Below are 12,800 nucleotides of genomic sequence, written 5' to 3' on the forward strand. Positions count from 1 at the left end.
AGACAAACCTTTAAACATGGCTCACGAATTTCTACTTACTTTTTTTTTTTTAAAGCTCAGTGATTACCTTAAACAACTGGGCAATTTAGTTTTTAGCAAACATTACTCAAACAGGGGTAAATAATGCATTTGTTGGGGACTATTTTCAGCCGTGAATGTATAAACTTTTTTTTTTTAAAGATTGTTTGGGGGCTTTTGCCTTGATTTGATCGAACAGCTGTAGAGAGACAGGAAATATGGGAGAGAGAGAGAGAGAGGGGACGACACGCAGCAAATGACCCAGCCCCGCACATGGTGCTCACATTCCACCAGGTGAGCCACCGGGGCGTATACATTTTTAACGCTCTAGTGTCCAAATGTCCATGTTCTAGAGGTCTATGGTACAGATGCATAAGGTATATCAGGCTACACAGACTTTCCTAAAAAAAAAAAGGTCCATGTAATGTAGTTCATCAATTTGTACACAGGTTGTGGTCAATATACTAGGTAGGAAATTTTAATGAGGTGTCAGGTGTTGCTAGACGGACAAGACTGTTTTTGACCGTCACGTGAGGTAAATGGAATTGTGAGGAAGTGGTGAAAATAATGGCTTTATGGAGAAACATATGGACTGTTTTTATGGATTCATGCATGAGCAATTGAAGATCCTATAATAAAATATGCCAATAATAATATACCAATAAATATAAATAAATATACCACATAAAGCCAGAAGAAGGAATGTTTGTACACATGGTATGCTGTGAAGGGACAGTTCATCCCAAAATCAAAAATGCATATTTTTCCTCTTACCTGTAGTGCTATTTATCCATCTAGATTGTTTTGGTGTGAGTTGCAGAGTTTTGCAGATATCGGTCGTAGAGATGTCTGTCTTTCTCGAATATAATGGAACTATATAGCAGTCGGCTTGTGGTGCTCAAAGCGGCAAAAAATACATTTTAAAGCTCAATAGCAATGTCTCTTTCCAGAAATTAGCAGTTTCATAAGAAGAACTATCGGTAGAAATAAAATATTTCCCTTAAGTTTAGGTTTAGCTGCTATACAGACAATACTTGTTAGAAGGATCAATTAATTCTTGATTTGGGGTTTTACATGGGATTTGTTGACAATAAGACACACATTTTCACCAAATGTATCATTTAACTTGATGAGTACAATGTTAAAATGACCAAAAGAAATGATGATGATGATGATGATGTCAAAACTACAAAAAGAAGACCCAGGTTGTATGAAATTGGAATATCAGCCAAAGCAACCTGGATTTGCTTCATGTTAACATAACACACTCAAACACATAATTGTTTTTTTTTCTCTTGGCAGATTGAACTCAGCCAGATATTGTTGCTAAACAGCAGAGATCTGGGGTGAAGTGCACAGATAGAACAATTGTTTCCACTCGCTTCTGTGTTTTACTGTTGTGACATATGGCATGTTTTGGTTAAGAAAGGGAGCTCTGAATGCCAGAGGGTGATTTTAAGCCTATCTGCCTTGGAATTGAAAAGTGAGTTTGGCTCGGGATCGGACAGTGAAGCGTGTTGATCTGTCTCTGGTCGCCATGGGAGACTGTGAATAATACATGGTTAAAAGCAGAGCACCCGCATTCTCATCTCTACGCTGCTAAACACACTTTCACACTCTCCCTCTGTCTTTCTTACTTCTGTGCTGCCTGACTGTGTTTTCTTAGTTAAAACTCTTAGTTATAGATATAGATATACTCTACAGTAGTTATGCTTTTGACAGTGACTGACAGTTATATTCTGTGCATTTACACTAATGCAGAAATCAATCTTCTTATTGTGCTTCCGCTCTCACAATTTAATGTGCATATGTGAATGTGTTCAGTTTGTGACTGTGTGTGTGTGTGTGTGTGTGTGTGTGTGTGTGTGTGTGTGTGTGTGTGTGTGTATGTGGTTGTGTGTCATGCAGGCTGGTAGCATCTCTTCTTTCCATTTCCCCCCCTCCCTTATTCAGGAAGTGGACTAATGGCATTTGAGAGGATGGAGGGAGCGGGAAAGAGGGAGGAGGGACGGAGTTCCTTCCTGTGTGGTGTGTCATTTGTAGATCCTGTTGTGCTGCATGTGGCCTTGAGACACAGTGGTAACCCCCCACCCCCACCCAAAAGCTACAGAATGAGGGACTTTTCTGACTTCTTACACTCTCACTGCTTTCTCCCTGTCATTTTTCACTGTAATCGAATTCCCCAAGAAAATATCGTCACCCTAGTCACTAGTAATATTTCCACCATTAACTTAGTGTTAAAAATGTGAATTGAAACAATTAATTGATTAGTTTATCGACAGAAAAGTAATCAGCAACCTTTTAGATAATGGATTAATTGTTTAAGTCATTCTTTAAAGCAAAAATGCCAAACATTCTCTGGCTCCAGCTTCTCTGTGTTTTATATCATATTAAACTAAATAAATTTGTTTTATCTTGGTTTTAGACTGTTGATTTCTACAAAACAAGCCATTTTAAGGCATCACCTTAGGCTTTAGGAAATTGTGACAAGCATTTTTTACTATTTTTTGACATTTTATAGAGCAAACAATGAATCGCTTAATAGAGAAAATATAGACAATTAACAGCAATGAAAATAATCATTAGTTGCAGCTCTATTAAATAATCTGACAGAGAAGTAGTTTAAAGGATTAGGGTGGTGTTAGGCTACTGTATATTTTTCTTAGCAAATCCCATTAAATAACCAAAACCAATGCATTATTCTGTCTCCCAATACTTTTAGACTTTGCTATCCTGTTTATGGTTCTCAATCCCAAGCCCATTCTTTCCATATGTACTAAAGCCCATATGTACTAAAGACATAAATCTTTGAAATTGTTCACAATTGTATCATCACTTGTTTCATTTTTTAAAAAGGCTACGGAATTATCAAACAGCCATAGTTTCCACAAATGCTACTCAAACAGGAGTACATTGTGCATTTGTTGGGGACTATTATATAAATACCTATATAATATCTATATCTATATAAATACACATTTGATTATTTACTGCAGTAGGACAGTGTATGTAGGAGTGATTCAAAATAAACTACAAGGAGGAGGCTTTGGCTACACTGGCAACACTGGGATTTAATGACAATAAGAAAAATATAGAATACCACCACCTGTCCTTTAAGTCTACTTTCAGATGTGTGATAGAAATGTATTGTCATGGGGTGGTATATGAATACAAAAAAAAATTAGACAGCGCAGATTTGTGTGAGAAGCAAAGTGTGCCTGTGAGAGATAGAGAGGTGGAGAAAGCAGACAACGGTCGGTGCTGGATGAGACAGTGAGAGAGAGAGAGAAGACAGACACAGACAGCCTTTTGAGATTCCACTCACGAATCTGAGTGTCTCTCAGTCTCTGAAGTATTGAATGAAAATGACACCCCACCTTCACACATACACTCAAACACACACACACACAAAGTATGCATGCATTACGCACACACATTAGCGAGGAACATAATCGGTAAACATATAGGGATGAAAGAGTTATCTCATTAAGTATTACTGAGCCCTTTAGTCTGATGGGATTAGTGTACTGTGAATGTAGTACGGAGAAAGTCTGATTAGCTTGGAAAGTAGTAAACTGTAGTGTAATTGCACTACATTTCAGTGTCTACAGTTCCATCAACAGTTTTTGTATTTTCTACAGGAAAGCACCGCATGTTGATCACTTTACACAAAATGTTTTCAATCTGAAATCTACATGTTTTTTTTGTTTTGTCCATAATGATTCAACGTTTCAGCACTCATTGCACAGTCCTGGAATGGAAGGAAGGGAAAGGATGTTTGATAAAAATAAAGCAATGTGGTCGTATATAAGTGAAGTGCATCATTTCAAATGGCAAAATGGTACACATTGCCGCAATGTGTGTAGCACTGTGATGGCAGAGAGGTGGCTGAGGTCTTCCTACTCTTTGTTTTAGTCCTCACACACATCTGAAACTGTGCTTGGACAACTTGACCTCACACTCAAGCAAAGTCCTTTTGATGTTGACATATGATACATTTATCACAAATTTTGGCTTTCTTTGTATGTTTTTTGTTGGTGTATGTTATCTTTGTCAGAAAACACACAACATACACAAAACCATGACTGTGCAGTCTACATGGAAAAAAGAGTTGCTTGTCTTGACCATTTTTTTTATCCTGAACATCAGAATCTATTTGTGCACATGCTTTTTACAGGCACTGATCTCATTTTACCCTCTTTTTGGACATTTTGTCTCTGTGGAGGGCATTGTACTTTAGTGCACGTGCAGTGATGTTGTAGTGCACTGTACTGTATGTCTTGTTGTGTATGTCTGGTATACTGTAGCAATCTCCTGGAGGGTGGTGGTTTGAATAATTTATGCAACAAATGAGTTTGCCAGGAGATGCAGGTGTTCATCTGAAGACATTTGTTCCACTGCCTCGGGTTTCATCACAAACACCTTTTGGTTACAACGCCAGTACCTGCGAATGTAGGGATCATAGTATACAACAAGCCACAAAGAGCAAATCATTGAACAATTTGATGACTCATGAAATCAAAAGGCTTAATGTAATGGGGGTTGCTGAGTGGACAGACAGTCTTGTTTCAGATTCTTAAGACTGAATCAAGTCTCTCTGGAATCTCTGTAAAAACAAAAGGACAGACAGCAGAGACAGAGAAGGGAGAGGGAGCAAAACTCTGAAACAGACAAGCAGAAGAGATTTGAGCTGGTATAAAGAGAGCGGTTGGATAATTTGGTAGGGGCTTGGATGGGATGCAAAAGAGAGGTCTTGTTCCTTAACCTTCTTTAAAATGACTTTATTTTATTAAAAGTAATACAGTATAACAACAACTTAAAGTTTCATTTACCAGTTGAGGATTTGTGAATCATTTGTGAGATAATCTGGGTCTTAAAATGGGTCTTGCAATTCATTCACAAATTGAATCAACAATCAACTCCATTAGGTCAAGCGCAATGAATATTATCAGTGGTACTGTGTTTAAGCTCTGTCAGAAATGTACAAAGACTCATTGTTGACAGTTACATTCCACACATTAAAGTATATTATGATACAATCAGCTCAATATGTCATTGTTCCTCTCTCTCGGCATCATCAGCAAAGCGTAAACACTGATGTGTGAGAAGTGTAAATTATGGACTCATTAACAATGTGTAACAATCTGTGTGCTTTTGATGTTTACAAAGGTTAAGTGCTGGAATATGTTGAGCTTGGCTGTGAATCAGTTTTCAAACAGAACTGGCTCACAGGAATTCATTGAGTCTAATTCAGAGTAATTTACAGTAGTGTAAGAACGACAGCCAATAGTAAACATTAACTTCCTGGTCACTACGCTGTTGTAGTTAATTTGAGCTAATTGCACCATATTGATGTGGTCACATTACATCAGGTGAAGCCCTGCAATCTCACTGTCAGCACAATTATCAACAGCCATGAGCAACTGCATAGTTTTTGAATGGGGCAGTATATACAGTAAAGGTCTTAGCACATCAGCATGTTTAATTTACTTTTATTGACTGTTATCTGAGTAATACTAAGTCGTTACCAATGGAATGAATATTAAATGTTGCTCAAATAATTCTCTATCACTCTTCCCAGTCTGTACAGATACCAGGTCTTATGAGTCTACAAACCCTTAAGCTTTATTGACTGTTTACCACGGACACTTTGAATGAGCGCTGATATTGTTATCATACCCCTCAGTCCAAGTGAACTGACTTAATAGAGTCTTTTTTTCAGTGCTTGAGCACTGTAACTCTGCTTTCAGGCCCTATGTTTTAGTGTGTAGTTCAGCTTGTACAGCGATTTTGGTCATATCCCAACTGATTCTGCATTTTTTGGGGCGATACCAATATTATATTTTAGATGTAAAAAATCAGATAATAATATATGGGCTGGTAGTAAATTTTTACATAAACATATAACATGGACAAACGTTTTTCAGAATCCCTGAATTTAGTTTTTTATAGAATTGTGATCTCGATGTGTAGTTACCGCACTGGACTAAACAGTTGAAGAATAAATTAGCCGGTTCTCTCTGGTGGACAAACTATGTAACTGCAATAATGTTTCTAAATGACAAAGTGATTTTTGGCATTTTTGCACTGCAATTTCTTGTTTATAATTACTTATCGACCAACATGCAGATACTGATATATCTGCAATGAGCTAATGTCGGGCGATATATTAGCCTGGCAGATTTATTGCTCTAGCTCTAATTTTTTATAATCCAATGGAGTATTGTTGCACTTATACTAGCCTTATAACATGCTTTAATTTTCATTCCATTTATTTGTTTATTTTGCAGACAATGCCTGTTGATTAACAGAAAAAAAGCTAAATGGGCCAGAGTTAGCCATTCTTTGTTCTCAGATGTTAAAATGCACCCTAAAAATCAGATTTCTACCATTACATTTTACCTTTTAGATATTAGCATTACATACAGTATTACTTCTATTATATACAGATAGCTACTATGAATGTTAATGCCAAAATTGACTGTTGATAATTGAAAAAATGCAGACTTAAAGGAATAGTTTGACATTTTGGAAAATATGCTTATTGTCTTTCTTGCCGGGAGCTCGATGAGAACGCTGAAACAGCTAACCAGGCTCTGCCCATAAAGTAACTAAATTTGCCTACCCTCACCTCTAAGTTTTGAGATTCCAAGAAGTTATTGTGCCGGGCCAAGAAATAATCTGGCAAATAAACGCCTGTAAAACCGTAAGGTGTCATTCTTACACTTAATTTTTTGCATGGATTAAACAAACCAGACATAATGTGTGAAATAGTGAGTTTTAGAGTTGCTGATAGGCAGATTTTGTTACTTTTGGAAAGAGCCAGGCTAGCTGTTTCCCTCTGTTTCCCGTCTCTTTGTGCTAAGCTAACTGACTGCTGGCGGTAGCTTCATATTAAACTTACAGACATGTGAGTAGTCTCAATATTCTCATCTAACTCTTGGCAAGACAGCAAATAATCTTATTTCACAAAATTTCTAACTATTCCTTTAAATAATGGCAAATCAGATCTCAGACTAGTACTATACATGCCGCAGCACAAATTTTACACAAGCATCACTATGCAAACCACGAGACTCCTCCAGCATAGTGCTGTCTGAAGAACAAACTAGAAAAGAGATTCACAACCTCTCTTCTAAAGAGGCTTTGTGAATCCTTCTCAGTGTGATTCATTCTGATTTTCTAATGTCATTTGAGTCAATCTGATTTGTCATAATCAAGAGAGACTGTCAGTACCAGTGGAGTTAGTGTTGTTGCCAGTGTTGTTTTTGTTTTCTGTAGATGGGGGGGTTGCTGGTTTTGGGCCAGGGATATATCCTGGCAGGTTGTAATTTTTTTATTTTTTTATTTTTTATTTTTTGCTGTTTTTGGAAAATGCTGCATTGTCAGCAGGTCAGGTAGATGTTTTTTTTCCTCCCCCAGTTTTACTTTTCCCACACAAACAAACACTCACTGCCACACACACACACATGCACACTCATAATCTCTGCTTTGTCCTCTTTTCTCCTCTTGCCCTCCCTCTCTCTCTCTCTGTGCATGAAGGCAAACTCAGCAGACCTCCAGGCTGCCAGGGAGTAAAGGCATTCTGGGTAAACCAGGGTGCGAGAAGGAAGAGGGAAAGAAAGGGGGGTGGGGGAACTCACGAAATCCCAACACACACTTGATGCTGTGCATGATGTTGTACACACAAACAAACCAAATCCAGTCTCTCGCCACTGAACCACGGAGATACAATATCCATCTGTGTCCATCTGTACATTCATCTGCTGAGACAAATACAGGCTCTGTTTGCAGCAGAATATGGAACCAAAAAGCTGCATGGCATCCTGTTCCCTGTTGCCAAACATTAACGATTGGGAGATATGATGGAGAATGAGGGAGGATGAGGGAATAGCGAGGGTGGTGGGGTAGAGTAGAGGAGGATTCAGAAGTGTCGTCAGTCCGCTTTTATCTCAGCTCTGATTAAACCTTGTTCCTGTCTGACCTAAAAAGTCAGCTGGCGGAAACTTCAGAGACTGTGGGTGAATTTCACTGGAGCTCTTTACACCCAGCCGATGCCTTCAGAGAGCAAGAGAAAGTGAGAGGGGAGATCAGAGAAATAGAACAGAGAGTGGGCAGATACTGAAAATATAATACACACAGACACAGGCATGCTGGCTTTATGTGCTCACTGTTCACACATTATCATATATGTGGATGTACACTCTCCCACTCTGCATGTTGTCTGGTCTGTGTACCTAATGAGGTTGAGGAAGTGGCCAGTGTTGGGTGGTAACTCCGGGTTAGTAAGTAGTACAATGCCACAGGAAGCAAACAGAGGCTGTGCTGAAATGTGCCAGCGCCACCCGTCTGGGACGAGCACAACAAAAAAGCACAAGGTATAAAAATAAACCTGAGCCAGCATGGCAGGGAATCTGCAGAAACAGGAAATATCCCACTGAGGGAGAGACAGCAAGTGAGACATGGGGGAAGACCCTTGGATTCCAATTTTTTTTTGTTTGTTTAAGTAGTTTAACTTAAGTACAAAAAATAGCAATACTGCTATATACAAATACTCCATTACAAATAAAAGTCCTAGAAATGTCACTAAAGTAAAAGCACTCAAGTATTATTAGGAAAATGCACTTATAGTATCAAAAGTAAAAGTACAGGTCTCATAATGCAGAAAAAAATGCCCCTGTGAGTCTTTTACTCTTATATATTATATTATTCGACCATTTTTACTGATGCATTTATGTTTAAGTAGCATTTTACTGTTGGTCGAGTTGCAGCTGATTTTAACTATTTTATATTCTGTTGGGTAGTTTAATCCTTGACAGTGCTTCATATTTTATAAACTCATCATATATTTAACCTAAAACCTTAATCTGCAAAGTATCTAAGCTGTTAAGTAAATGTATTGGAGTAAAATGTACAATATATATTTAAGTACAGTACTATATAGCAGTATTGATATTTTTACTTAAATGTACTTGGTGTTAAGGAATCTGCAGACTAGTTTAAGTTGTGATGTGATTTTTACTCTGTTTCTTTGCGTGTCTTTGCATGTGTGTGTATGTGTGTTTTTGCGTCTTTCAGAGTGCTGCAGCAGCTCCCAGCCCCGTCCTTGGGAACCTTCCCCCAGGAGAGGGCATGCCAGTGGGGCCAGTCCCTCCAGGATTCTTTCAGGTATATTGTGCATACCACTTACATATAGCCTACAGTATTAAATAATATTATTAAATACATTTTTCCATATAGTATTTAATTCATGAAGCTGTTCCTCAGAGAACTCTCATACTTAACTGTATGTATTAAAGTACAGTGCCTTTGCCTATGTGTATAATCTGCATTAATCTGTGTGTGGGGTCATGACATTAGAAATAAGTCTCTCGCAAACAAAAAGTCACACATTCAGCTTCGCCCCAGATCATCTCTGTTCTCCATCAGAAGGACTTTGCCATTTGTACATTGATTAACCGTCATTATCAATTCAACTCAGACGCTTGCATATGACACACAGATCAATAGCCTTCGTAGGCATTTCTCAGATCCACTTTCAAAAAACTCCAACTTTGAGTTCGAACAGCCTTTTCCATCTCCTCCTGAAAATCAATTGGTCCTTGCCGATAAGGTCTTGTCAAGACCTATCGGTTAAAGAAACGCAACAATTACCAGATTGCCAGTTCTTCATTCAGGTTCATTAAAATTATTTGCATATGGACTAGATCAAAGATCAGAGAACATCACAGAATGCACAGCTGAATTTTGTGATTTACTGAATTTTATTGGCAAAATAAATGCAGATCACAGACAATGAACACCCATACCTGCAAAGAAATATCCCCATATTTAGCTTTCAACATCACTCATTTACTCATTCATTCAATTTATTAATTTAGTAACTCTCTCAATTGTTTGCATTTATTTGTCATAAAACAAGATTTAAGCATCATTATAGTACTTAAATAGACCTAAAATACTGTAGCTGTTTTCTTTTGATGGATCTTCAGCACAGCTGCGAGGTGAGAAGACGGCTAATTAAAAGAAGAGACCCTGATCAAAATAAGTGGACCATTGCTCTCTAGTGGCAAGTCATTGTATTGCTTCTTCAACACTGCAGACTGGCTTTTCTGACCACAGTGGCATCAGTTCAGCAGACATAGCAACAGCATTGCTACTGTCTGTGGTGAGGACAAGTGAAAACCCACTCACAGCTGCAAAACAGCTTCTCACACATGCTGCCAAACTGCACACAGTCAACACATACACTTACATCATTATTAACGAGCCTAGTCTTTTATTCTCTCATTCTTTTTCCATAAATCTAAACCAATGAAAATGCGATCTGCTTCCCGACTCTGCTGTCATGGAACTGTTGTTAAAGGAAAATGAGCCCAAAACTCAATAGAAGACATACGCATTAGTTTTGGTTGGTTTCCTGTTTTGGAGAGTGAAAAAACTTCCCATAGTGCTCCATACAGTTTATACATCACTTTGGTTTCTGTGATAGGGGTTTTAAAAGAAGAACTATAATTTGTCACCTGGCTTGGCAACCCAGGACAGTATATTTTGTCATGTTTTTTAAATTGTCTTGAAGATTTTCCTTTCAATTTAATCAATTCTTAAAGTATGTAGATACTATGTAGTGTTTTGTTACAGAGTATTGACATGGGCATGCAGCCTCGTGACACAGTAACTCTGAGTGTTTGTTATGCATGTGATAGATTGTGTACTCAGTATTTATAACCCTGAGTGATTCAACCTGCATTTATGCTGTTTTTTGTTTTTTCAGCCATTTATGTCACCTCGATACCCTGGAGGACCCAGACCACCCCTCAGATTACCCAATCAGGTAGGAGCCACACTGACACCTGCAGGCAACAGACAGAATTGTGGATAGTAGATATGACAGTATCTGTGTGACAGTGATGAAAATGCTGTTGATGGATCCTCTTCCCTCTGTAGGGACTTGGAGGAGTCCCAGGTGGCCAGCCTATGTTACCCAGTGGAATGGACCCTACAAGACAGCAAGGTACACATAGTACACACAGATATTACGGCACATGTTCAGTCAGCACCCAGTTTATTAGTATTATTTTATCTTTTGATTTTTAACCCAAAAATATCTTCTGTGGAGCCCCGGCCTGAGCTTTTGCCATGGAACTGACATCCCAAAACTATTAACAAGAGTAAGAGTCTACAGCCACGTTAGAAGTTCTGTAAAGCTGCTCTTAGGCACAGTGCTTTGACCTAAATGCTAATGTTGGCATGCTAACATGTTCACAATGACAATACCAACATGCTGATTTTGTTCACCATTGTATTTTAGCACCTTAGCTTGCTAACATTTGTTAATTAGCACTAAACTCAAAGAAAAGCTCAGCATAATGGGAATGTCTTTAATTTTGCAGGTATTTGGTCATAAAGTATTGGACAAATAAAAATTTTGACCTAAATGAGAAGTTAAGGAATCAGAAAAGTTATTTAAGTTCATCATGTGGGAAACATGAATGTCTGTACCAAAATTAGTGTTAATCCATCTAGTAGATGTTGAGATATTTCGTTCAAAAATCACAAATGTCAGGGGATCACCAAAGTCAGTAAGATTCATCCTTGGGGGACCATGAAACCAAAATGTCATGGCAATCCATCAAATAATTGTTGAGATATTTCAGTCAGGACCAAAGTTGTGGACCGGCTGACATTGCCATCCATAGAGCCACACCGCTAGCACACATTGAAGAGCCACAGTTTTGCACTGGCAAAATATTTATTTATAAATATTTCTTCATTACTATGAATTTGGTTGCTTCAGTTTATTCTGAAACAACTGCATTTTTGATCTCTGGAGAGTCACAGTGGAGATCACGGAGCACGCTCTGTGAAGAAGTTTTATATGCTTTTACTATTTTTGATGAGATGTGAGGAATAAGATACACTTCCCTTGTTCATCGTAATGAAGTCATATGTCACCCAGTGCAACAGTATGGCATCTTTATGCGTTTTTAATGGTTTTTGGATGACAATGAAGTTCTACAGCACGGAGACATACGCTATATCAGTCTGTGGCTACACAGACAATACTTGTTAGCCGGATGAATTGTTAGTTTAGTCTCTTCATGGGATTTGTTGATAATAATAAAAATATATCTTCTTATCCTTTAAGTACACCCCCATTTACACAAACTACTCACTCCACCAGATAACACATAAATTATGCATAGATTAAAAGATGTTCAATTACTGTTCAACTCAACTTACACAAAACTGTAAATGTTAAATGATGGTCTCATGATCTCAGAAATTGATGTCCTCCTGGGGTTTTAGAACACTACAGTGTCCAGATAAAGGTGTAAAATTCAAAAGTAGATGAAGTGAGGCAATAAAGATAGGGTTAGGGTCTGGAACAAATCGATGACTTTTTCTGTGTTTCAGGACATCCAAACATGGGAGGACCAATGCAGCGGATGACTCCACCCAGAGGCATGGTACCACTAGGGCCACAGGTTTATATTTTTATATATCAATATTTACAAAGCATTAGTTCTGACAGTTACTCTCTTGTAGACATAACTGAGGGCATTTTGGTGTTTTTTTTTTTTTTTAGAGCTATGGAGGTGGGATGAGACCACCACTGAATGCCCTGGTTGGTCCTGGGATGCCCGGCATGAACATGTGAGTGATATCTACATAATGTCATATACACACACACACAATGTAAATGTAAATGACCTCCCCACATTTTTCTCACTCAGAAGGACAACATTAAACTGCAAACATCCTTAATCTCTCACTACAGT

At 38.1% G+C, this 12,800-nt stretch overlaps 1 protein-coding gene across 2 annotated transcripts in view; it reads left to right on the forward strand.

The window, feature by feature from the left end:
• The window catches only part of ssbp2a (single stranded DNA binding protein 2a), a 54,771-nt gene that overhangs the window by 37,253 nt on the left and 4,718 nt on the right, over positions 1-12,800 (forward strand). For both annotated transcript variants that reach the window (XM_044197740.1, XM_044197739.1), the window contains exons 5-9: positions 9,097-9,186; positions 10,793-10,852; positions 10,966-11,032; positions 12,436-12,506; positions 12,608-12,675. In XM_044197740.1, coding sequence (XP_044053675.1) covers positions 9,097-9,186; positions 10,793-10,852; positions 10,966-11,032; positions 12,436-12,506; positions 12,608-12,675 — 356 coding nt within the window. The remainder of the gene's footprint in view (positions 1-9,096; positions 9,187-10,792; positions 10,853-10,965; positions 11,033-12,435; positions 12,507-12,607; positions 12,676-12,800) is intronic.

Source organism: Siniperca chuatsi, linkage group LG5 (genome assembly GCF_020085105.1).
Source record: "Siniperca chuatsi isolate FFG_IHB_CAS linkage group LG5, ASM2008510v1, whole genome shotgun sequence".
NCBI classification, from domain to species: domain Eukaryota; kingdom Metazoa; phylum Chordata; class Actinopteri; order Centrarchiformes; family Sinipercidae; genus Siniperca; species Siniperca chuatsi.